The sequence below is a fragment of the Ischnura elegans genome, chromosome 10 (assembly GCF_921293095.1).
Source record: "Ischnura elegans chromosome 10, ioIscEleg1.1, whole genome shotgun sequence".
NCBI lineage: Eukaryota > Metazoa > Arthropoda > Insecta > Odonata > Coenagrionidae > Ischnura > Ischnura elegans.
This window is the reverse complement of record NC_060255.1, coordinates 53,822,851-53,849,720: the sequence shown is the minus strand read 5'-3', so window position 1 is coordinate 53,849,720 and position 26,870 is coordinate 53,822,851. Positions and strand designations below refer to the sequence as shown.

The 26,870-nt window shown below is 38.6% G+C and overlaps 1 protein-coding gene across 1 annotated transcript; it reads left to right on the top strand.

Annotated features, from left to right (window-relative positions):
- Positions 1-13,856: 13,856 nt before the first annotated feature.
- Positions 13,857-25,894, top strand: LOC124167333. The gene is made up of 7 exons (XM_046545321.1): positions 13,857-14,011; positions 14,170-14,342; positions 14,646-14,675; positions 17,300-17,481; positions 21,333-21,527; positions 22,477-22,686; positions 24,742-25,894. The coding sequence occupies exons 2-7, from the start codon at positions 14,186-14,188 to the stop codon at positions 24,928-24,930; spliced, it is 963 nt and encodes a 320-aa protein (XP_046401277.1). The 5' UTR covers positions 13,857-14,011; positions 14,170-14,185; the 3' UTR covers positions 24,931-25,894.
- Positions 25,895-26,870: the final 976 nt, after the last annotated feature.

Sequence of the window (26,870 nt, the reverse complement as noted above, 5' to 3'; positions counted from 1 at the left end):
ATCTTGCAACGATAAAAAGGTTCCTATGTTTTCCAAGATTAATATCTCACTGATTTCGTGTGTCGTATTATCCAGGGCATTATATTCTAATTTCGATTTTCATCTTTGATCTGATATTTCGGATAAGAAAAATTGAGCGAGTGAAAGTAACACGAAAAGAAATACATGACTTTATTGTTAATGGAAGTGGAAATTCGTTGTCCTCAAAACGTAAATTTGCCGTTCAATATCTTCTCAATAAGTTTAACTGGGAGCAGGAAGTGAATACGAAGGAAGTAATGCAGAATGTCATGAACAAATTCTTTTTCCAAATGTATTTCCAGAAATGGGACGAATGCAAGAGAACCAGCGACAGGTTTGAAATAAAACGTCGATGTTGGTTAGAGAAGGGTATACCCACCTGACATGTATAATAATCTCCTTGAAACTCCTTGCACACTTTGTAACCTATTATTGTTTAACGTATTCGTATTTGCTTTACTTTCCTCCTTGGCGATTTTATGTCATTATTGCTATCTAATTCCTGGTTTTTCTGGGTAAAGTAGCAAAGAAAGGCCTAAGAAAGACTTTGAGAGGTATAGTTATAGGTCTAACAATAAGAGCAGAAAAGTGACTGGTTTGAAAAAGCAACAGCAGCTGAGCTATCGCTAGCCACATCTGTGACACTGCGCTCGCAAGGGAATGATGCGGCAGCGAAGAAAATCACGGAAATGACCACGACCACCCGAGAGAAATGGATATTACAGAAATGGAGGAAAATACCTACGAAATACCTACAATTCAAAATGAACTGACGCCAGAAGAAACTATTTCGCTGATTGTTGATGGCAATTTAACAAAATTTCTATCCAAAATTATTCGTAGGACTGCCAAGATCCGTGGGTATCAGCTTTATCCTAGTTATGCAAGGGCTTGACGAAAAAAAATCTTCATAACCAGAGGGGACATAAGTGGAAGAAAAAAATTCAAAGTGGACCTTCAAGGGCTTATGAATCACACAACCTCGCGCATCATAGCATCAATGCCAAAATTCAGTGATGATCACGGGGTCAACTTTTCCCTTGAATGCAAATGAAAACTAGTTGAGGAGCCGGTGAACTTATTATTGATGTTTTCTTATGATTTAAATACTTTTATTAATTTATAATGGTTCATATATAATTTCATGTTTTCCATTGCATTTTCAAAAAATGAAATGTTTGCGAGGTGATTTCTGATGAGTGCTATATCAGAGAAAATTATGACACAAAGTTCAACAATTAATGAAGTACTACTTTTGTCTTGAAATGCAGGTTTCGGCTCTCCCACGGAGTTTTTTTCATCATGTTCTGTTTTATTTCTTCTTTTCATCGGTGTTAATAAAAAAATATTTCTAGCTGTAACTTAAGTAACCATTGCTTTTCGCATCCAAGTGTGATTTTCAAGCAAGTTAGCTGACATATATTGTTACATTTTATTAATAATTAATTATGTTAGTTGAATATATTTCACGTAAGGATATATCAAATGAGAAACCTCTCCACTTTTCGTTTGCCACCCTTTTTTCCCTTCCGTTTCGAAAACTGCGAGCGATGATGTCTTCATTACGTAAAATGACTCTACATTCCGTTAAAATAACATCATAAACCACAATTTAATGGTGAAATTTTATTTTTTTAATTTTGTTTTATTCCAAAACCACCGAATACAGCTCAAATTGAGCCATTTTGCATTGAGTATTCAAAAAGTTTAACAATTATTTACACGAACAACCAAGCCCTGGATATGGGAATCCTACCCAGGTGGGACTCGATCCCGCGATTTCTTGTTTGGCAGGCGAGGACATTACCCAGCCGACATCGAGGTCGGCGGTGTTATGTTGACGACATGCCTGTTTACGTAATGAAGATATCATTACCAACAATTTCGGAAAAGGTGTTACCTCAAAAGGATCTTCGCATTCACAGGTCTATTTTTTCAGCGCATGAGAGAGGAACCAGAAGTTGGCTTCTTATATTTTTAATTGGCTCGCCGCCACTTAGGTGTCACATATCAACTCCGACTGCGAACCCTGTTCCAACGACCCGTATCAAGTTTATCCTGAGTATCAAATTTCTCCTAGGAGTCGTCGCGGGTGAAGATGGGAAGGGAGTTGCCTTCCCCCCCCCCTTTCTCTCCCTAGATGCGCTTCAGCTTCCGTCTCCATATCCCGGCGCTGCGGCTAGAGGCCTTCGTGAGCCGTTAAATTGGGATATTCAAACGCTAGGGCGCCCCCTCAATCGCGAAAAATAGGTATCGTCATTTAAAAATCTAAAAGCGTGAAATACGTAGTCCAGGAGTAATAATCTTTCGATTTAGGCAATAAAAAAATAATAGGAAACTACCCTATTCTAATACTAATATCATTTTTCGTGGATTTAAAGAAAATTTGTTAAAAACGTTCGTTCCAATTTTCAACGTTTGTTTGTATCTCAAATATAAAAATTTGTCATCAAGGAAAATATGAGGTAAAATGAAAAATTAAACGAAAGGATTTTTTTAAAGGGTCCACTCTATGTATATTCTGAATATTTAATTACGATAGCGAACAAACATTAAACAAATAATGCGAGACCCAAAAAGACCGGTTAAGTGGGAGTGAGGAGTCCTCTTAAGATGCAACTTATCCGTGTGTGTCATAACGTCTTTATATTCTACGCGTTACATGAATGTACATATTTTTCGACGTGAAGTATCCCAGCGGATAGAGCACAATGGTAATGACCGAAGTAGCGGCTTAGCGAGGGAACGGTTCCAATTCCCCCCTCCCCCGAAATATATAAATGAAATTACTTTGCTTCACCATAAAAGAACACATAATATTGAAAAATCATGAATTTACAAGAGATATTTAATTGAAAAATGATTTTTTTTCGATTATGACAAGTGTAACAATAATTACTTTCAAACCCACTACATAGGGTAGTAACCAGTTTTTTAAAAAAATTTCCGCGGACCTCCCCTTGTTTCTCACCCCCCGAATGAAATTCCTGGCTAAGCCACTGGACCAAAGGGTCCCAGGTTCGAATCAAGGGTAAAGCCTTCGTACACTTCCAATTAAAATCCTCGAAATGCGAGGAGGCCCACTAAAATGTCTTCGGACCCAGGATGTGTATCATTCACATGTATGGTATAGTATTTGGAGGAGGCGACCGACAGCTGAGGTCATTTGCGCCATGAGGGAAGGGTAGGTAAGGAAGGGTGGAGAGAAACATGGCGTCGGCATTTGCCTGCTCTCAACCCTTTCGAGACGGCGGAGTTTTCGTCTTAGCATGACTGCTGTACTGAGCCCCTAGAGACTCTTCTTTCTCGTGATACGGAGCATTTTTAGAGGACATTCGTTAAGAAGGGTCTCGCTGAACCTTTTTTGAACCCTCCACGCTGGGACTTCGCATTATCTCGGACTCCGAGAGTAGTTGTGCTCTCTCCTTTCCGGGTTTACGACCATACCTGCGGCATTGGTTCGCGGTCAACTTATGTATTGCTTATATGTATTTAGCAAATGGATAATTGTTGCTTGCACGTAAATTGCAGACTTTGAATTGAATTCCTAATTTTTTTCTGAGCATTGTCAAATTTTAAAGGAAGTCCTAAGGTCAATATTAACGCATTTAATGCAGCAACGATTTCCATGTTGATGTTTACACATAACTCGAGATATAAGTTAATACTTATCGTAGAATTTCGTTTAAAAATTGTAAACGCTGCTCAAAAGACAAATAATTCAATACTTGGTTTATTTTTTATGAGAAGTGAACAACTATTTATTTCGAAAACTGACTGGGTAAACAATTGTACGACCGCTGTCCTTAACAGCTAAGAGGGGTTATAAAAGACGAGGGGTCCGGGTACCTGCTCCCGGATTCCGAGGGTAAATCCTGAACCCCGCAGGGTTGGGTCGCGAGACAAAGACGACGTAAGCCCGTGACCGTCCTAAAAGGGGGAGAGCTAGAAAACGTATGTATACGGCTTTCGTTGTCCTGGCAAGAAAAATCTCACACGTAAATATGCATACGTGTTTTTTATTTTTATTATTAGTATTCTACCGATTAAGATAGGTTTTCATGGAGTATTCAAGAAGTGAGCTGGGAGCCTCCCTTTCCTTCCAGCACTAGATTCTTTAATTCACTGTAAGGCCTACTCTCTTTCAATCTATCTAAAAATCATATTCTTTTCCTTCCCCTCCCTCGTTTCCCCAACATTCTACCCTCTAACCCCATTTTCAACATCCCCTCCCCGCTAAGTACTCGCTCCACCCATGCCTTCTGTCTCCTGCGTATCTCATCTAAAAGCTGCCTCTCCTCGCCAGCCATATCCAGCACTTCGTCATCCCTTTTCCTCTCCGTCCATTTCACCCTCTCCATACCCACATCTCGAATGCCTCCAATATTCTCTCGTCTTCTTTCCTCAGTGTCCACGTTTCCGCACCGTAGAGAGCTACACTCCAGATCAAACTCTTCACTAACCTTTTCTTTAAACTCTTACACAACGATCCTCTCAGAAGCTGCTTCCTGTTCATGAATGCCTCCTTCGCTAATGCGATTCTCTTCCTTATGTCCTTACTACTGTATCCGTTTTCCTCTAACGTACAGCCTAAATAGTTGAATTGCTCAACCTGCTCAAGTTTTTCACCACCCACCTTTATCTTGAGTCTCACATTCCTCGCTCGTGATGCTTTACAAAACAGCATTACCTTAGTTTTCTTCTGATTAATCCTCATCCCATACTCCTCGCAACGCTCGTATAACGCATCCACTAGAGCCTGAAGCCCCCTAGCTGACTGGCTAATAAACGCCTGATCATCCGCGAATCTCACTGATTTGAAGTAGGGAAAAGGCGCCAAGGGGACCTCGGCTTAACGTCCCATCTGACGGACGGAGTGTTGCGCTTGAAATGCCCTCCACTCAACATTCAAGCAGGGATCGGGCAATCTCTGAAAATTCTCTGCCTCCACCGGGATTTGAACCCGAGCCCACGGGGTGAGAAGCCATCACTCCAGCTACCAAACCAACCTGATCCCCGTATTAACATGTCTGCGGCTTATTAACTTCGGGTGAAACAACGTGTTTGAATGATTATTAATTTTAATAATGCGTAATAATAAATTAATTGAATCTCTTCCTATCCCTGCCGGTCGCAGTAACGGAAAAAAACTCGAGGGGGCGCAAAATATATCTTGAGCTACCTCTTTTTTTATCGTAATGAAAAGTAAGTCGCATGTAATTTTAATGTATTTTTATTTAAACTGATTATACACATACATAAGACAGTGCCATCTTATGATATAAAAAGTTACCATTGTTGTGCTGCAATGTCAGGCAATGCAGGCGGCCCCGCATAAGGGGGGGGGGACGCGCCCCCCGCAATTATCCTCTACTGGTCGGTCGATATGTTCGTTTCCAGTAATGCAAAGCAAATTTTTTTAAACCAAATATATTCCTCGAAGAAAGGATATGCACACAGTTTTATTCCCTGCAGAGCAGTGAGTTCGTTTTTTAGAATTCAGAGCAGATTTTTCTTAGCGGATGCGTTTCCAAGAATAGGAGGTGCTCCTTATCTTTCTTTCCCACATTCTATTTACTCGCTCCTGATATGATTCTAATGATGCCCCGGAAAGCGGGTTTTATTCAAGACCTTTGTTTGTGGCATAGAGACGTGATGAAGTGAAGTTCCCCCGAGCGCCCTAGAAATTCTGCTCAGACGTGAAGGCGAGCTTGAAGTCGTAAGCACAGTTTTGTGAGATATCTCGTGTAAGCATACTAAGTGCCTCCAAGGATATATTCGCGCTTCTTTGGACCGGAAAATGTTGCTAACACAAACCAGCCATTGGAATTTTTCTGTGATACTTGCGGAACAGTACGCTTTTTAATAGCTAACATTTCGTTCGCATTTTAAAACCAGCAGAAGGGGCGGCAGGAGTGAAAAAAGTCCTCAAAACTGCAGAGCTGAGGTATGGAAGTAAAAATTTTCTTTCGATGATCTTTAGTTGTTGCTGTGCTCTTAACAGAGTAAAAATAAAGATATGCCTTTTTTCAACTCTCTCGTGCTTCGCAAGGAGTAGATTGCGAGTCGTCGGAATCAATCGAGGAAAGTTGATTCATCGCGAACCTCACGGATTTCAGCAAAATCGACGATATCACTTCAATCGCAAGAAAAATTCCCGGCTAAGTAGCTAATTTTGATGTAATTGAAGTAACGTTCACTTCTTCACGTTATTAGCATCGATCTTACATCGACGCATCCATCGTACAGCGTTGAATTCAGAGGATGATAGCACGTAAACAGTAATATTACAACCGGTACAACACCAATGCTGTTCAACAAAGATGGCTGAGTATCGGCGGAAGTTGTTCTTTTGACCATACTTTACCAAAATAATAAGCAAGCTGGAGCCATGCATTGCCACGTGGTAATGTCAACATAATTTTTTTATATAATTGACGCATTCATTTTCTCATGGAAATGATAGTTGATCGAAATATGAAATAATATAGGAAATACTTTCTCCCGTCAATGACTAGTGAAAGTCCAGCCCTGTCATAGTGCAGTTTGAGCCATAGTACAGCTCCAGTCATGTTACCCAGCCCAGTCTGAGCTCTAGCACAGTTATTCAGCACTGTTACAATACAGTTCTTCTCAAATTCTAGCTGCCATAGTACAGAAAAGTGTACTGTGACTGTGCTAAACACAGAGTTTAGTCCAGTTACAGTGCAGATTTTTTTATATGGGAACTTACTGCTTTTAATAATTTATAAGAACTCATAATTGATATCAATATGTTTTTTCATTGCCAGTGAACTAAAATTTGCATAGATACGACACACTTTTCATAAAAGGGAATGTTTCATTTGAAAATCACAAGATGGATAACGCAGGAGCGTCTAATTGATTCGGGTCTTATTTTGAATGATTTATAATTCGCTTTTATGTTAGCTTAAAATAATACGCATTCATGTATCATATCTTTCATTATTTGGCCAAAGATACCGATTTTTCTACGCCAATGACTTATTATTGTATCTTTTGAGTATTATAATATTGTGGTAAAATCAAGCTGTAAATTGTGACCGTTATCCGACCGCTCGACGGCTTCAAATTTTACGAATATAACTACGATAATCAAAGATTCCTCGATAGCGTCTATTGGGCTGCTCCTTGATCGAAAAATCTGAGGTTCGTGGTATTATTCTAGGTCCGCGAATGAAAAAAAATTATACAGTTAGTGGCGGCATGAAAAAGAACAAACTCATGCTGAACAGTGACGAGATTTACCGACGCTTTAAATTTGTTGATCAACCATGGTTAATGCAATCATTACAATCGTATAAAATTAATGTTATATAGTTCAGTAACAGAATATCCCACAGAGTTCCCATTCGGACGATTTTCGGATCAACTGCCTCAGGATATCCGTGGGAAATCCGACGGATATCCCGCTTGCAAGCTGACCTATATGGGACATGGCGGACATGAAATGGATACCCTACAGATATCCGGTGTTGTTGCGGCAGTTTCAACAAAATATTTATAAGTGAAATCAATATTGTACGTATATGAGTAGGAAGAAGTTGATGAGAGGAGCATTATGGAGGAGAGTAAAGAGAAGTCTGACTATGAATGACTTGGAGCATTAAATTATCGAACAAGTGGTAAACTAACACGTTTGATTGGGTTATCATTCAGGACCAAACATAATTTACAAAAATAAACCAGTTACGGTTGCTAGTAAATTACAACCAATTTTCAATTCATTTCCGAAAATTTTCAATGAGGCAAAACAGTGGTGTAGCCAGGAATTTTGTTTGGGGAGATCCAAAACCAGGGCTGGAAATTTTTTACAGAGTACCTAGTAGAGGGTGTTAAACTAATTTTAACGCTTTTCATAATCGAAAAAACTTCATTTTACAAATAAATCTTTTCATTCATGATATTTCAATATTTTGTTTTCTTTTATGAAGCAAAGTAATTACTGCAGAGAGGGGTAACTTTGTGACAAGTTTTGCACATGTTTGCTTGTTCGCTGATCAATTTTTAACATAAACTGAAACGAATGACGTCATATGATAGTTTCAACCTTCCCATTAAAAATAATGTCCTAAAAAATCTGTAATATGAACAACTAGATATATAAAGGGAAAACGTTGTCACGAAGTCACCTTATCGAGTGGGGCGACTTTGTGACAAATCTTTTTTTGGGTTACAAAGTACGCTAAAAGAATAATGTCACAATTTTGACAAATAAAAAAACTATATTTACAAGTGTTTTATGCTTTGGCAAAGGTAAAGAATTTTACAAGCAATGAACTGGGTGTTCCCTAATTGATATTTTTCACCTCAAAGGACCCTCGCCTCTCCTTCTCTTGGGGGCACGCCATCCTATAACCTCTTCTCTATTTTTGTTTAGCTCTTCTATGAACATCTTACCAATCACTTCTGATACTGACGGCAGGCTCTCTTCCAAGACGGCCTTCAAAAGTCTTCGGAAAAATTCCATTCTTTTGAGCGGAATAATTCCAGTCTTCCTGCATCCTAACTGGAGATATTTTTACTGTTTTCCTGCAGCTTGTCCATAATATTCTTTAACAGACTAGGCAGTTTGCCTTTTGGAATGGACGTGAACCGGTTACTGGACGTTGATTGCTACCAATCCAATTAAAATTGCACGCCAAATCAGTGTTAGAACTCTAAATATGGCGACATCTAGTGGTTGCAGAAATTTCTCTAGGCCCTTGCACCCCACTTCTTTTTATAGGTCTTCATCTCCCTCTCAGTGTTGCAAAGACAAAAGAAACATGATAAAATTTTCCCTAAAATCATGGCGGGGTGACTTTTTGACAAGCTTACATGTCACAAAGTCACACAGCTTTGAATATTACCCCACTATATAAAATTGCTTGCATCTCAGCGGATGGATGAAAGATAATGGTAATATTACTCACTACGGAAACTATTTTTTCTTTCATTGATTACAAATAGCAGGTGCTGTTAAGTTGAGCATGTTAAAAAAGTGTATTTTCTATTTATGATTCTCCTGCTAGGTTCGTGAGCTATTCCATCAAATTTGCTTCAGAGAATACAGTGATTCTGCGAGAGTAGTCTGATGCCTCAATAATGACTGTGTCTATTGGGGATAAAGTCAACTCCAGAACAGAGAAATTGAAGTAAGTGTCATTCATGGAGTAATGGTGAGTAGAATGAATATCACTGAATGCAAGAGAATAGTTTATAATGTTTTTTTGTGGTTGCCTAAGGTCAGCTACTGAGTATTCAAGTGGAAAATTCAGTGAACATTGTTTTTCAAACCATTTGCTGTCAGGAGGCTGACACATAATCCTCGCTGGATGTACAAAAACTGTCATCAGCCTATTTCATTTTTTTTACACCAATAACAATGAATAATTTGCTATTATTTTCCCTATACAAATGATATTCAACCCCATATTTTTTCCATGCTCTTAAGCCTCAAACATAATATCAGACAAGAGGAAAAATCTACAGTAGACTCTCCTTAATACGAACAACGTTATTACGAAGTTCTCGTTATTACGAAGCAAATCGTTGGTCCTGACGAAAAGGCATATGCTAACTATAGTAAAAGAAACGTTATTGCGAGATTTTCGTTTTTACGAAATTACGAACCTCAGTCCCGGTCCTGGCGGCTATAAAATGAACTTTATTACGAAGTTCCCCGCATAAGCAACGGCATTTAGGTGCATATTCACTAAGCTGAGTTGTAATAACCGCGCCGCGTTTAAGTTCTTCTCGTGAACTATGCCCAAGAGCGTCAATTATGGCTCTTTCTTCAGTGTACACGCAACATCATGTAATAAGTTTCATTCCTGTAGAGCCATGGTGACCCACTCGTAACCGCTCGCAAATTGGACGTAGAGTAAGTCCTCTTCCTACTCGCATTCGATTTACGAATTTTCAGAGATATGAGCATTCAAAATTTTCAAATTTCGAATTTGGCGCCTTTCGATTTGACCGATGCTTCGCGGTTTGGCTTGGCGTAGACGAACTCTCACTTTGGGCACAATCTGAACAAAGTATCATTGAATCCGGTGTGAATTTAGGAACTGTTCAGCGTTTCGCCCGTTCATCTTTACCGCGAGTAGTGATTTTTTTAGGCTTCGGCTGCGTTGCACGCCCAGCTAGATCAGTTCGTAATATCGTGAGCTAGAGCACGATTGTGATTCAGTGTTGCATTTAGTAGGATGACCGTATTTCTCATGATGCAATTTCATACAGTCCGGCCGGCGACAGTAGCGAATGACGGCACAATAGGAGGGGCGGATAACCCTACGCCAGCACGGTTTACAGTCAATCGCTGTCCTCCAAACACACCCTCGCCTTGTCTCTCAACGTCGTCAACTGCATAAGGCGCACCGAAATATGGTTGATCATAAAAAAAATCCTTTCTTCGAATCACTAAAACAAGCGATTCTTCCTCTGGGTCCATCACGCGCGGCGTCCCTTCCGCATCCTTTCTTCGTGGAACCCTTTGTAGGCGTTTCCCCTTCTTAGCTGGCAACCCTGTCCCACCCCGACCTAGACCATTCTGTGTGTCATCGGACAACTCTCAGTGGCCGTGCTGTAGGTTTATGAACTTAGGAACAAGGTCTAGGAACGCAACCAGTGCGTATATCGGACTTACTGTATTCGGGAAGATATCAACCCTCGATTGCGTCGTGCCGCATTCTTCTGCTGAGAAACTGGAATGAATTTTCCTGTTTAAACAAATTTCCGCGAAATTAAATCGTGTTTATTAAATACGGTTTTTTTCCGATGATTCCTAAAAGAAACGTTGATACGAACTTCGTTATTACGAACCTCCGGTTTTTCGGTCCCGCGAACTTCGTAATAACGAGTCTACTGTAACTGCATTAATCCAAATTTATTAATTAAATAAAAACTGGAATTTGTAAACTTCCTAAACCCAGGAGAGGTCATCCGATACCCCCACACAGAAAGCTGATGGATTGGAGACAATGAACACTGATTTCACTTTTTATTTGTTCTTTCTTGCCATTTTGGGGATTTACCTCTTCCCAGCCCTTCTTAACACATTCAGTGCAGGCCCGATCTTCATTAAAGTCGTGAAAATCGGCCGTTAAAATAAGAAAGAAAAATAGAGGGAGGTTTCTGTGCCATAACTTCCGTTCAAATACTGCTGCTTTTTACAAACGGTGCACATGGTTCGAAAGAGGGAAGCTTGCTGAAGGCCATACACATGATCGGAAGACACAGAAGTGGATATAAGTCATAAATGGAGGGGAAGAAAGGGCTCCCAGCCTGACCGGCAGAGCACGTCAATTGACATGCTTTGTATCTCGGCTTGGACGGGAGCACGTCAATTGACATGCTCTGTACTGAATGTGCTAACCACCTCAAAACTTGCTAGTAGGACAGATCAGAGTCCCCATAAGCCTTACTCACACTCACAGTGGCGCCGTGGGCCTTGATGGGGCCCGAGCCCCCTCAATAATTCGTTATGGGTGTGAGGAAAAAAGTGTCAGGCTTGTCGATTTTCCCCGAAGTGTCCAGATATCGAGATTAGAGTTCTCAGTGTTCTAATGTTGATCATATGACTCTTCGAAAATGCTTAAAAAACTTAAAACTCACTACTTATAAAATTTCCCAGGGAAAGAACCCCGGTTTGGGCCCCCCCAATATTTTTTGTAAGTCGGCGTCCCTGCACACGCAAAACATTTTGCTTGTCTCCTCAAGAAATTTTTTCAGTTTTGTGCTAGACTTATAAACTTTGCTGGATTGTCAATTCCATTTTTTTCGTGATATAGGTGACGTGCAGAAATTTACAATGAATGAAATCCTGCCGCTTCCACAGCTTAGAGGGCACTGAAACTGTTTTTGTTGTAAGCTTAGCGTTGACCCCACCAACTCCAAGTGGTATGATCCCACTTAAACCAATAGGAGCGGTGCAGAGAATTCAATTGCCTTACTTTTGGAACGCACCCGGTACATGAGTGTTAATCTATATTATTAGTGGAACAACACAGCCAATGGCCTGCAGGAGATGAAGGGGTTCCAACCCAGCCCCATCTTAAATTTTTTTGGGAATAATCTTCAGATAACTCCTTTTAATTTCCTTTGCTCCCAAAAAAATTCTGAATAAGGCTTGTGTTCCACATGCATTCGTAGATATATCAATTGTCAACATGGCCTCTGAAGAGTGAAAAAACATATTTAAACCAAATGAGACGCTCATCCAAAGGCATCAATGGGAAAGAGAGAATGGTGCCCAAACTAAAATTTTTGACCAACAGAACATTTGAAGGAAAAATGCAGCACAATTTGATATGAAGCCTGGCAACACATTATTTTACCCCTCATCTACTAACTTATGAAAATAAAAAATCAAGTGCACAACAATAATTTGTGTACCATGAATAATGTTAATATTTTTAAATGTGTACTCCCACTTCTACATACAGGAAATTTGGTGTGGTATTGTAGGAGGCAACCTACAGCTAAGGTCATTTGTACCATTATGTACTTATATATAAGGGAATAGAAACCTGGAAAAGGCAGGTGGAGGGAAACCTGACAATGGCATTATCCTAATCTTAATGAAATCTGCCAAGAGGACTGCGAATTAATGTCCTATCTATGGACAGTGCTGTAGTTGAAATGCCCTAGACAACAATGCAGTAGGGATTGAGAAATCTCTGAAAATCTCTGCTACTACTACGATTTTAACCCAAGCCCACTGGATATGAAGTCAACAGTCTCACTACCAAAATATTTATCTCCAATAGAAAATTTCTTAGGTATTTTTAAGACCGACTCAAATTTTACACTTATCACTTCAAGCAACTCTAATAATTACAAATGCACAATTGATGATAAATTTGATGAAACTGATTTGATTTATAGTTCGACACTGGTTTGGTTTTTATCCTAGACTATCTGAAATACATCACAAAACAACAGGCAGTTTGACGCTCTAATGAGCTTTGCAAGAGAGTAACTATAGTAGAACCAAAACCCAAAGTTTTACAAACTGTGGAATTCATTTTTCATCGCATGAGATACTTAATGCACGCAGATTTGAAAGAGATATCCACAAGAAAACTAATATCAATAAAACTAAACATAAGCATTCTCATCCAATTTTATAACATAAAACTTGTAGTGCGTAAGTAGAAGCTCTTTAAGAAGGTTAGGTCATCACGTCACAATAAGACTGATAAACAGTAATTTAAGCAATAAAAGAGCGTTTAACTAACGGTAGAATACTCACTAGGTTTCATTCACTAGAGTATTTAATATTGAAATTTATAAGTCTCCCAGAGTTTGTAGGTTATCAGGTAGGGACGTTTCACCTATTAAGAACGCACATTACCAATTTCATATTTCGGCAATAAGATAATATCTATAAAGGTGAAAATAATACAAGCAATCAGTCTATAATTAACAGCAATGAAGATATCGACTTACGGATTTTCGTATCCAGAACAGTTCTATCTTATGTAAACTTCATTCTTTAAAGCCTAAATACTGATGGAAAAAATTTTCACAGAGCATACCGACTACTTGCCTCATCGTAGGCCAGATTTTGCTGAATTCCTTTAAGTTCCAAGCTGCAGTAGTGTGTACCAAAATCTCCTGGCTGAATTATAGCGGTTAGCTTGGAGCAGAAGATGAATAAATAGATTGGCTAACAAATGTTGTGACATATTCTAGTAAATCTATTGAGCAGGGCAAAGGATTTCATTTAAGGATCCAAAATTAACAGAAAGTCAGCATTCTCATTCAAGTAAATATGACGCCATTCATATGTAAATGTTGCTCATTTGTTGTTATCCACACGCCGCATACGCCCTACGTGGGTCGCTTGTCTTTCGCTGGGTTTTGCCCGAGTGTGCCCATAATTTTGATGTGTCTGCAAGCTTTTTAATTCATGACAGCTGTGGGGGTAGAGCAGAACTCCCGATCCAAATGTTTCATTATCTAGTTGTCAAAGAAGAAAAAGGTCAGCTAAAATAACAACTAATATGAGATAGAGCTATATAATAATGGGAGATTTTGAAGCAGCTGGCAGTCGGCCTCCTGTTGGGATCAGTGTTTGTTTGTTGCGTTGTAACTTAAGATCTGATTTTTTATCATCTAACTGTTTGTTTTTTTTCGTAGGATTTCTAGACCAGCTATGGTCCGAAGAAAAATAGTAGTTATTGGAGCGGTGCTGATATTTCTATCAGCGATTTTGTATATTCAGTATATGCTTGGGGATAATGATATTCTCGAAACGTTTTCCTGGAAGGTGGATCCATTTGCCAAATACCGAACGAAGGAGTATAAAGAAAGTGAGTGTTTATGAAAATTTCTGTAGCCCAAAATGTTTGTCATTGCATTAGCTTTAAACAGCAACTGTCAGCTAAAGCGGCATTCGCCTGTTTGGCCTCCTTTAAGACATTGAAACCTACGTGCAGGACGTAAAGTATACTTCTCGCATTGTTTATGAAGTAGCAGATTGATCGCAGGCTTTTTCAGCGTTTCTAAAACTTTTTCGATTGAAAGGAAGTTGCATTGCTTCTGCAGTATATTAATGTTCATGCTTTATGGGAAGTTACTTTTGTCTGTATTCATATGAGCTCCATATTTTACAGGCCTCATGAAGTGGTTCAGCTACTCCGAGGGTGAGTGTGGTTTATGGGGTGTCTCTTCAGTTAAAATAATGTATAACCCATGTGTTGTGGACGCGCATGCTTACATTACATCCTGGTTTTATGTAATCAGGGCTGGAAGATCTTTGCTTTTTCAGTGTATCATTGGCTAGTGGTTCTAATTTTGTGTATTTGTAAATAGTTCTTCAACCAATGGCTTTCTCACTAACATGGGTCGATTTTGGGAGCGGTTATGCTCACTTCCTAGAGGATGAAATTAGTGGTTGTTATGAAACAGTGTAAACGTAGTTTCTGTAGCCAATTCCATTAACATGGAGTTAGAATTATGAAATTATTCATGATTAACTCATTAATTATCACATTCGCTTAAATGATTAAATTTGGTATGTATTTGGTTGGTGTATTTTAACTGACTAACAGGTTTGCCGCTTATGTCACCGTTGTAGTTTCACTGTAATTTTTCTTCTAAGGTGGCTTAATACTACATTTAAGTTTGCATGAAGCACAATAGGTGGTTAGTTATGGGTATCGGTTGTTGGTGGCAAATTTACAAAACACTGGTTTTCGATGTAATCGCAGAAGGTTGTATTTATTGAATTATGCTGAGGTTTGGATATGTTATCGTTGTTCTCAGAAATCAGTTGGGTAATTTGAGGAGGGTACCTGTATATTACTTTGTTGTTTTTATTGGACATTGGAAACTGGTCTCTATGCTTTCTTTCAATTATGGAAGTTTTGTAGGTATCTCTCCCCTTTCATCTAAAATCTCATTTTAACTTAGCACCAAATTAGCTATATTACACCCTAATAAAACATTTTTCCAAATATTTAATGTTAGTACTGGTAACATAAACATGAATATTGTTGCTAAATATTGTGTGGATATCTAATTAGTTTCTCTGCATTAAAATTAGTTGGCACTGAATGATTCTTCTGTAATTTACTTTTCCCTAACGTAGTCTAAAAAAAGCAAACTTAGTGTTAAAAGAAACTTGTATGATGTTCACAAATTACCTCATGATTTAATTATCATGAATACTTGGAACAAGTTATGATCGTAATACTGGACTCAATTTTTGACTATGCATACATAGGTTGTCATGCCTTTGAAAAAGAACACTTACATATTTTAAAGGTGAAAATCTTTTACATGAGTAGTCAAACATATAAGAAATCATTAAGGGTTACATTGCAACAGTGGCGTAACTGGGAATATGCTTTGGGGGGAGATGAGTTGGTGTGGGGTCCCCCCCCCCCCATGCAAAATCCTGGGAAAATCTGTGCAGGAAAATTTTTGAAAAATGGCTTGCCTGGAAATAAATTTTACATTATTTTGGCACTAAAAATTTAACTTTAAGCAGATGCAGTTATTATATGTCAAAACTTGACAATAGCTTTAAATAAATTTTTTTCCCTGAGGCTTGGGGGGGGGGGGGTGGGATCTATCCCCTCTTCCCCCCTCCATAGTTAAGCCACTGCATTCCGGCAACTTAGTCAAGAAAAAAAGCCTTTATCATGCGCTTGGTTTGGTGGACGAAAGAATTTCTTTACCCCTTTCATCATGAAATGTTGTCCATGTTATCTAACATTGCATTGTATTTAAAGGTGTTGGTTGTAGTTTTTGTAATAACTCATTTCTCTTGAAATGATATTATTAAAAGTAGTGAAAATTGGCAGTTATGTATTGCCATATGTTGAGCATGCTTTTCAAAAAAATTGTCTGAGTAGTTCAAAATTGATCTATTGAAATAATTGTGGTCTACAGTGCAGATGATTGCTGATTGAATTGTTTGTGAATGTAAATACCTGAATTCCCAAATTCTTTTCACTGCGGGAAAATGGTTTTGGCTCAACACTTTCAATATTTGTTTCCATGAATGTAAAATTAGAAAAGGCATTCCATAGCTAGATATTTAGAAGGTCCATTACCACTGATTTTATAGAATAGTGTGAAATACCAATTAGGATGATTCTTTTGGGATAGCATTGTTACAATACACAGGGTGTCCGGCTACTGGAAAAACTGGGGAAATTGGGAATTATTCATGATTTTTTGCTACAACGTGGAATTTCAAAATATCTTATCATAATTAATTTGACATAAAATTTTGCCAGTTCAACACCCATGTTCTGGCCTAAAATGTGTTTGTCCTAATTTTAAGTGCAGTAGCTCAGTAGAGTTTTTACAGCCACATCGAGATGTGGAATGTTGGGCAATGCTACAGAATCAAAATGTCTATTGCACTCTTGAATTGACTAAGATTCGAAACCATGATGAATAGAATTCCAGGTGACGTCAGCATCCAATTAGGTGGTCATAAGTGCTTCTTGGCTTGCATTGAATAAATTTAAATTTTACAGACATTGTGCGTGTTAACTAACCTATTCCTTGTCCTTGTAAATACATAAATATAATACTATTTTAAAGCATTGAATTAATTTTGTGTGTTTTGAAATCCTTATCTGTCGCAGTAATCACGTCATACTAACCTGGAATTTTGTAAAATTTCCCTGGAAAACATGGGAATTATGCATGTATTTTTCTGGGCACCCTGTATAGAGGAAAAGAGCATTAATATGATTAAATTTCTGTGTATGAGATTCTCCAAATTAATTTTTGGGATTATCTTTTACAGATAGTATTATATTTAATGGTCCAACAGTCCAAATGGATGACCCCTCTTTTATTGCCAGTATTAGGAGGCACTTTCTTGTTCCACCTGCCATTTCATCTCAGCCATATCAGCTGAAAAAACCTAGCATTGTTGATCCATCAATGGGACAGTCTTCCTTGATTCGCCAGTTTCTTAAAAACAAGGTATGATTATTATTATTACAGTACACTCCCGATTATCCGAGTTAATGATGGGGAGGGATGACACGAATAATCGGAAAACAAGGATAACCCAAACTTTCTCTCAAATGTCTTGCTATGTTCATAATTTACCTAAAACAAAAGATATATCATTGTTCATGCAGTTATTCTGTTAATTTAGAGTGCTTCCCAGACTCAATGAGAGCTTTCTTCGCCAGTTCGCGATCTTTTTAGCAGCAATAACATGGTTCTTCTCGTATTATTAATGCTCCATGTAAGGCTTAGTTTCGAAAACCACTCCTCTGTGGCTGCATGCTCACGGACACAGAAAAGAGGTTTGCACGAATGCTTCAAAACCACGTATTGACGTAGGAAACTAAACTGTCTGGCACCATGCCACGTAGTCGCCTCTCGCGCAAGTTGCCCAGTTTGCAACTGCTGCGGGACGTTTATCCGTGATCACGGAGCGCGGTCGCGTGCTGCGAGGCTTGGAAAACAGGAACATGGTGCTCCCGTGAATGCAGCTAATGTGCTATCACTTCCATTTTGCAAAGGGTATTCTAACAGAAATAATAAGCCCGGTGTATCCTAGCATTAATTCAGTAATTCTGGTGATTTTGCGTCAAATTTTATTTATTTTTTAAAATAAAGATGGCGGAAAAAATTAAGCGAGATTGAAAATCATGCACGGATAATCTGCAACCCGGATAAACCGCAGCCGGATAATCGGGAGTCTGCTGTATTATCATTTAAGTATTCTACTGGTGAAGGCAGTGGCAGATCCGGGATATGGACAAGTGGGGGGTAACCTCCCAGCAGAAGTGGGGGTCCGAACAAAATGGGTATGGTAATTAGAGGAGGCGACCGACAGCTGAGGTCATTTGCACCATGAGGTTAGGGTATGGAAGGAAGGGTGGAGAGAAATCCGGCATCGGCATTAGCCTGCTCTTAACGAAAGGTGCCAAGGGGAACACGGCTTAACGTTCCATCCGACAGATGGAATGTTACGCTTGAAATGTCCTCCACACAACACTCAAGCAGGGATTGGTCAGTCTCTGAAAACTCTCTGCCACTGCCGGGATTTGAACCCGGGCCCGCCGGGTGGGAAGCCAACACTCTAGCTACCACAACAACCCGATCTCCCTAAACCGAACAAAATTACCATTTCATTTACATATTGTATATTGGTTACCCAAGGGGGGGGCTACAGCCCACTGTAGATCAGGGTTCCCACTCAACCATGGAAACCTCATTACCATGAATAAGCCGTGACTTCCGTCTACCATGAAAAAAACCTGGAAAAAGCCGTGAAATTTGTCGTAAAACCTTAAAAATCTCTCATACTTAATAGGACTATAATTGACAGATCAAAAGAAAAATCAATATGTCGATCATATTTTAAGGTCAGTCATGTGCAGGTGCTGTCCACACATTTATCTGCACACGCATATTCGAAGCACAATCATTGGCCCATCTGCCATGACGACACATTGACCTTAACCTGTGATTGGAAGACCGGTCACCAAAGTGATCATTAACCCTGGCAAAAAAAAATATATGCTTCTTCACTTTCCTGCCACCTTACTCCCTCCATTTTCCCACTCACAACCTTTAGCCGGCCCTGAATTTTGCTAACAATTGGCGGTGTCATAGAGAGTCATAGACGGTGTCACTTTCATTGCTGTGTTTGCATTCCCGGCGTTTATAGCATTTGCTATATTTTTAGTTAACATGCGGCCAGTGATTGTTATGTGGGCAATATTTCCTCCTAAAATGGCTTATCAACAGACCGTGAATTTGACGCATTTTAGACCGTGAAAACCTGGAAAAGACTGTGACTTTTATAATTTAGTTAGAGTGGGAAGCCTGGTTGATCCTCTCTGCATCTGCCACTAGATCCTGGTATTCTTAAATTAGTCAAGAGTGTCCGGCTCTATGTGGTTAAATTTGGGGCTTTGGCTGTGCGCACAATTTGGACTGCTTGTGGCATCATATGTGCAGCAGTCCATACCACCTTGTCCGGTATAGTCCTCAAATTTCCACAGGGGAGAATGACGCCTTGGTGGCTTAACTGGTGAAAGCACTTGACCGGAAATCATGGGATCTGGGTTCGAATCCTGGTCAAGGCGAATGATTTTTTTTCTCTGTGGATTTTTCGCACAATGTGTGTTAAATGGTCCCAAAGTTTAGGGCTAATTTGCATTTCAATTCATTAAAGTAGGCAAATATAGCGGAAAATGTAACTAAATACTTTTGTACAAAGTGACAACCTCCAAAAATTTCGATTTTATCTAGTGTGTGTTTCATTCCAATGGGGAATGGGATAGCCCCCTTAGATCCACCACTGGGTGAGGGCGGATGCACATGGAGCATTTTTGCCGATCACTCTGGCCTGTCTTGCCTATCGACTAATACTTCCCTTTTCAATTCACCATAAGGCCCATCCCTTTTCATTCTTGCTAAAATTCTATTCTTTCCTCTCCCACCTTTATCGAAAATTCTACCCTCTATTTTTTAACATCTTTCGGGCATACCTCCATGTAGTCTTCTCTAAAGGTGACGACAGTATCTCCAGCCATTCTGCTGGCATCCAATACTCCTGTGTAAAATCATACATAGGACAGACCAGGCGGTCAATTAAAACCAGGTTACAAGAACATGAACTTGCCATGGAGAAGAAGCAATTCCACCTGTCTGCCATCTGCACGTGTGGTTGGAACCTGGCCACAAAGTGGATTTTGAGAAGCTTAAGATCATCTGCAATGAAAGCCACTACTACTCCATGATAACATGGGAGGCGATAGAAAAAAACAAAGCAGCCAGTAAATTACAACTTAAAAGATGCCCAAATATTAGCGAACGCTTGGAAAAGGGCTAAGCAGATGAAAAAAAAGCAAAATGATGCTTAGGAATTTAAATTCTTGTACAGAGCACAGTTCTTGTGAGCAGATGAATAAATACAAAATGACGAATAGAAATTTAAAGTCTTGTACAGAGCACAGGTTTAGTGAGGAGATGAATAAATGCAAAATGATGAATAGAAATTGAAATTTCCAATTAGCGCAGTTTAATTGCAGAGATGAAAAAAATGCGAAATGATGAATTAAAATTGAATTTCTTGTACAGAGCACAGTTTTAGTGTGAAGATGAAAAGAGCTGAGCCGAGAACCAATCAGAGCCCGCTTGGGACTGTAGCATTAACCTGACCATTTATAGCCAACGTACGACTCTCCAAGCTCCAATGTAAGATGGCCAATATCAATGCGTTGACACTTTGATCATACATACTTCACTGCATCATTTCTTTAGTATGCAAGGCCCTCTTGTCTCAATATTGACATTATGACCTGAAGACCCAAGCAGAATGGCTGGAGAAACTGTCATTGCCTTTAGACAAGACTATGTGGAGGAATGACGGAGAGCTGTTACCAATGCGGAGAAATCCCATGGAAACCTCAGATTCAATTCTTCACTCTAGTTCTGTTTTCAACATCTCCTCCAAATTTTAATGTAGTACATACATGTATTTAATATTTTTGGTTAAAAAATAATTTATTTAATAATTTGATGGAAATATGTACTGTATCATCTAGTTCACATTTGAGCAATTTGCGATTGAAATTAGCCCTATTCATGTAGCCTATTGGAGGAGGAATCTTAGTGGCCTACAGTCTCATTGAATACTTGCCTGAGCTTGAAATATGGTGTTCTACCTTAATTAATAGCATTTTGGCTAATATGATTGTTTTTGAGTCATCTTGATTGATTTCAGTGATATTGATGAAGGTTGATGGGATTTTGTATTAACGTGTATGACCTGTTTACAATTGTGAATTTTGCTTTTAATTTTTCAGAGGAATGGCTTTTTTGTGGAGGCTGGAGCAATGGATGGGGAAACACGTTCCAATACACTCTACCTGGAGAAAGAGCTGGGCTGGAGGGGGTTACTAGTTGAAGCAGATCCGTACAATTTTGGAAATCTGGTATCACGCAACCGTCGTGCGTGGTCCTCACCAACTTGCCTGAGCACCAAACCGTATCCCATGACTGTGAGATAATTTCTTAGAAACACCATTTGTCAATGCAATGTATACTATAAGTTTCTTTTGCTCTAGTGAAAGTAATAACCAAATAAAAATTCTGATGATACCAATTATCTGATCATAAGAGGGTTATTGCTGTTGCAATAGGGTGGTTTCCTACTTTTTAAATTTGCCTAAATGGAAAGATTATTACTCCTGTAGTACTAATTTCACACTTTTAGATTTTTAAGTGACGATATCTATTTTTTGTGATAAAATGAAAAGTGAAAATTTTGAAGCTCGCGAAAACGTGACAGCTAAGTATGAATGCTGGGAAAAGCCCGTTTGATGTCATTCTGGTTCCGGCTGCTGCTGTGTGAGGACACCTTGGTGCAAGGCTGTGAGCGCCGCTATGATGCAGGCTGCTAGCAGGTAGCAGAGTACCCTGTTAGCAGGTAGCGCTTAGCTTAACTAAGGATTGTAAATACCTTATCAAACAAAGGAAACTTTCCGACCATAGGCAATTTTAATAGGTGATTATTAAGAGATGTTTCCCTTAGCTCTGTGCCTCATGCATGCATTGGTAATCTCAGATGATGTAACACTCCAGACTACTTGTATAGCATCTGTGCCCCTGTGACTTTTACGTCCTGTGTAGTGGCAAAGCAAGGCTGCCAATCTGGCCTTTTTCAAATGAGGTTAAAATTAACCATTAACGTTCATCTAAACTGGGATTTCTGAAACCAAACAATTTGTATATTAAGAAGAAGGTATATTATGAATGGCGGGTAAAAAATCACGATCAATGCCTTTCGTTTTCTTTAATGAAGGAAACTACCCTATTGTAGTTCTTTTTATTGTTGTGCTAGTAAAAGAGTGAAGATCAGTAGGAATTTTATTTTCCAATCGATTTAGCTTTATTTTTTGAGCTAAAAAAAATGGAAATCATGAAATTATTGCATTTATTTTTTTACAGGTGTCCTTTAAGCAGGAAGAAAATTTAGGGAAAATATCGGATCGTCAAGTTGGTTCTCCCATACCAGGTTATGTTGATGTTCAATGTCTCCCACTTTACTCCTTACTGCTGGCACTCAATGTGTCCACTGTTCATTACTTCAGCCTGGATGTTGAGGGAGCTGAACTTGATGTACTCAAGACCATTCCATTCGACAAAGTGGATATACAGGTGGGATTATCAACCCAGTGTCCACGTTGTCTGTTAATATTAACTCATTCTAAGTTTTAGATAAAGTCAGTGACTTCAAAAATCTCCTACTTTTTACTTTTTGTCATTCATACTCAGAGCCGGCCTTAGGGCGTTGGGACTTCCCCGGGCCCCGCGTTCGTGAAAAAAATTAAAATATACGATAGTTTGAAAATGCAATTTCAACTATTACTGTATTGTTAAGTCCGTGCTAGACAAAAAATAATATTATGAAAAAGGAATAATAATACAGTAATTTAAAGTAAAAAGCGCGCTTTTTATGTTTAATTTACATTATAATTTTATGAATGAATATAAATATAAATTTTATTTGTATTATACTATTTTGAACTCAACTGCGTGATGGTATCATAACGGCATAATTACGAAGTCTGAATTTGGGAGGGGAACACATACTTAGCCAGAGAGTGGTAGGGATTCAAAATGCTCGAGTTTGTAGATGGGGTATAGAGTTTAATATTTTAAGTGAAGGGCCCCGCACTGAAGGTTCGCCCCTAGCCCAGCACCTGCTAGCGCCGTCTCTGTTCATACTACCATATCACTTGCATACTTAGGCAGATTTAGGGCAGGGGGACGTGCCTCTCCCAGACGCTTAAAAATAGATATAGTTAATATTGTTATTGTTACATTTGTTTTGTTTTGTATGTTACAGAGCCTCAATCATTTAATTTGATATTAATAACTTTCAAATTAAAGAAAGATAATAATTCGTACAGTAATTGTTGTACATATGTTGTTTTTAAGCTCAAATATGAAAAGACCGTTTTCCAGTCAGACCCTTCTGCCCCCTCTTTCCTTTCCAGAAAAAATCCTGGATTTACCCTTTCACAAGTATGGAAACTGGGTTTAATTCTGGGACGCATAGGATCTGTCAAAAGTATTCCTCCTGGCTTATGACCTAGTAGTTAAATTTTACTTTGCCAGAATGTGATATTGGGGTCTTCTATCGAATAAAGACTGAGGGATACTATTTTTTTCCCTATAGCTTTTCGTTTGAATATAAGAACTTGATCTTCTGGATGATAAACTATGCCAAAAGGTCCCGTAAGAACATTCTCCAAGACTTATGACCTAATTGTGTGTTACTATGTTACTTTAGGATAGTGAAGCCTTCCCTTATGTAAGGACGTAACATGGGAGCTCTATTGTTAAATATGTAGTTACCTTTGAGAATTGACAGGGAGGCAGCTCGGTGCTGATTTTATGCAATATATTTTCAAGATTCAGTGGGATTTAGGTCTTAAAGATTCGACCTATTACTCATGAATGTAGAATCATCAATAGTGGTATCATTTGTTGGAACATTTTTTGACTGAAGGCTTTTCATCTTCCTGTGGACCCTTGCATGATGTGATGCCATTCTTTGGTAAATTCTATAACCAGTACTTTGATGTATCATTAACATCTGCAGCTAACCTTCTCACATAAAAAATATTTGATGTAAGAATTCCTGGCTTTGAAATCAATGTCAAAACCACAGGGTAATTTCTGCCCTTTGTTTGTCATTACATATATGGAAATCTAGACGAAAAGATGGACATTTTTTTGTACACCACATAAAAATGGTCTGCAGTTATTCCTTGAAGAGAGTTGACACACTGATTGTGAATTTTTATGTGGGATACAACAAAAAAAAAGTCTATTTTTTCTTCTCCATTGCCATATAATGGCATGCAAAGGACAGAAATTACCCTGCGGTTTTGATTTTCAATTTTAATTTTGACTCCGAAGTTGTAAGCCAGGCATTCTTACATGGAATATTTTTATGTCTATAGGTTAGTTGCAAATATTAATGACCACCATGATTATATTCGCATACTATTTTCAATTTTTCCACTGTGAAATTTTCTCACTCTATGGGCACTTGTGTGTGACTCTATAGAGCCAAGCCACTGGCTAGCCTGCAGTAACGTATTCCTTGATGAGAGTTGCAACAAAGTGGAAGGTGATAATAAATTTTTATGTTTATCTTGTGCATGCTTTTTGCATTGATGAGATTTTTTCTTTGCCCTACAGACTCTCTCTGTTGAGTTTATCCATGGACCAGAGGGGAAAGAAGCCCTCAGGGAATGGATGGAAGGCAAGGGATATAAGGTGGTTGCGCAGGTAACTCATCCTGATTGGCTAGCGAATGACTTTATATTTGTGAAGGAGAGTCTCCTGTCTACCTCTGATATTTGGAGCATAAAGGTTGACGAAGTTTGATCGGAGGCAGTGGGAATTATGAGATCTGAATGACATCTGTTGGTGCTTATTGAGAAGAATCTTGTTGATTGTGAGTTTGTGACTTAGCAATTACTATGATGTACATATATTTTTGAAGCCAGTGTTGCCTATCATCCTCCTATTTATCTCAGAGCACATGATTCATAGAGCCTACCACGTGTCGAATTTTGTGAGATGGTCAGGTTTCCTAGTATGTGGCCTGGATAACCACGGCCCTGTGTTCATCCTTCATTCTATTTATGAGATGCAAGGTTTTGGCTAATGTGAATTTAAAGAGGTAGCTGGGACCTTTTTCCCCCAACGTAAGAAGTAGGATGGGCTACTTCTAAGACTCCTTGAACATTTACTAGTTAGTACAAAATGGTTTGTACCTTTTTTCATAAATAGAAGTATATTCGTATGAAGTTTGATGTGTGTGTAAAGCTGGTTACTTTTCCCTCCAATAAATTTATTTACTTAGCTTTAACTTAGTAACTTTATCAGTCACTCAAGTCATTTCCTTTTTTTTCCAGCTATTTTCTTGTAAAAATTTGTTGTACATATCTGTGATCTGTTGGAGGGGTATCTGGATTTCATTCACTTAGTGAATGAGATGAATATGTATTTGAAAAATATTATCTCAGTCACACATGTGCAGTGGGTCCTCCTTTAATATTTTTCATTTTTCCAGAAATTTAGGTTTAGTGAAATGACTTTGAATAGGACATAAAATCCCTCGGCTATCATGATGCCTAATTTTTCTAGGTTATCTGATAAAAAATACTCTGAATTTTGTGAGAGTTAAGTTTGTTTAGGGATATGAATGCATTCCTTAAAAAAAAGAATGCAACCAGTGGCCATGATAAGTGAATCTGAAGTGGAGATCGTAGCCCATTGGCCCCTCAAAAATAATCCATATTCTTGATGAAGATGTATGTTTAATAAATCTTCATAATTATTCTGATATTATTCTTTATATATACTATTACTCTTTATGCATTTCATTCACTACTACAGTTGAGGCCTTCAAATCTAGAATACAGAAACCAGAAATCCGGAATGTTTGAAAATTCCTCTGGGTAGTGTTTCAACTTGCCACTTCGTCGCACCACTTTCCGAGCCTTGTTCTGGGACGAGTAGGAAGTTAGCTCACGCTATGAGCATACGCTAACAACCTTTGCAGGGACACGTAGGGATCTCAAATATTGAGCACAAGAGCCTGAATGCATTTATAAATTAAATAATTAACAAAATATAGAGGCATTTGCACAGACTTATTGTCTGACTGAGGAAGCTATCTAGATATTGCAACGTCTGCTAGTGAATGCTATCAACAAAAGCTATTGAGCATGAAGAAAAAGATGCATTTATTGTCCCTTCTTATCCAGTACTAAGAACGTATAGTTTATGCTGCGGAAGGTACGGTCATGATTCGATAATGTTTATTATTATTATTACTACAGTAAAACCTCTTTACATCGTAATGGAGGGGACCAAAATTTGGGCAATTTGATGTATGGAGGTTCACTATAGAGAGGTTTTAGTGATAGGCACCATTTTTTCACATCCGTCGGAAATGAAAGGCAGTACTGTCTTTTAAACCATTATAATTATGTGTTTAAAGAAACTTGCATGCATTAGTATACATACATTTATTATTTAATAATTCCAGAAAGGGAGTGCTATCACATGATTTTTACCATGATTCGAGAGGAAATGATGTGATCTATCTCAATTCAACAGTCACTTAAAATGATTAGGATAGTTGGATTTCTCTTTTCTTATTTACTGTTAGGTATGCTCTCATATTGAACAAAATGCCCACAACTAATGATTAACATGAAAATTACTGCATATTAAAGGTATATGTATAAGAAAAAAAAGTGAAACATTTATTACTGAAAATGTCATTCCATGTGCGTAATCGTGGCTGCATTAAT

What these genes read in the sequence shown, in the direction of transcription:
- LOC124167333 (XM_046545321.1), top strand. Translation starts at nt 14,186, where the DNA reads ATGGTCCGAAGAAAAATAGTAGTTATTGGAGCGGTGCTGATATTTCTA. An exon ending in GTGGTTCAGCTACTCCGAGG is followed by an intron (nt 14,676 to 17,299) that starts GTGAGTGTGGTT and finishes TATCTTTTACAG; the next exon opens with ATAGTATTATATTTAATGGT. An exon ending in TCGACAAAGTGGATATACAG is followed by an intron (nt 22,687 to 24,741) that starts GTGGGATTATCA and finishes TTTGCCCTACAG; the next exon opens with ACTCTCTCTGTTGAGTTTAT.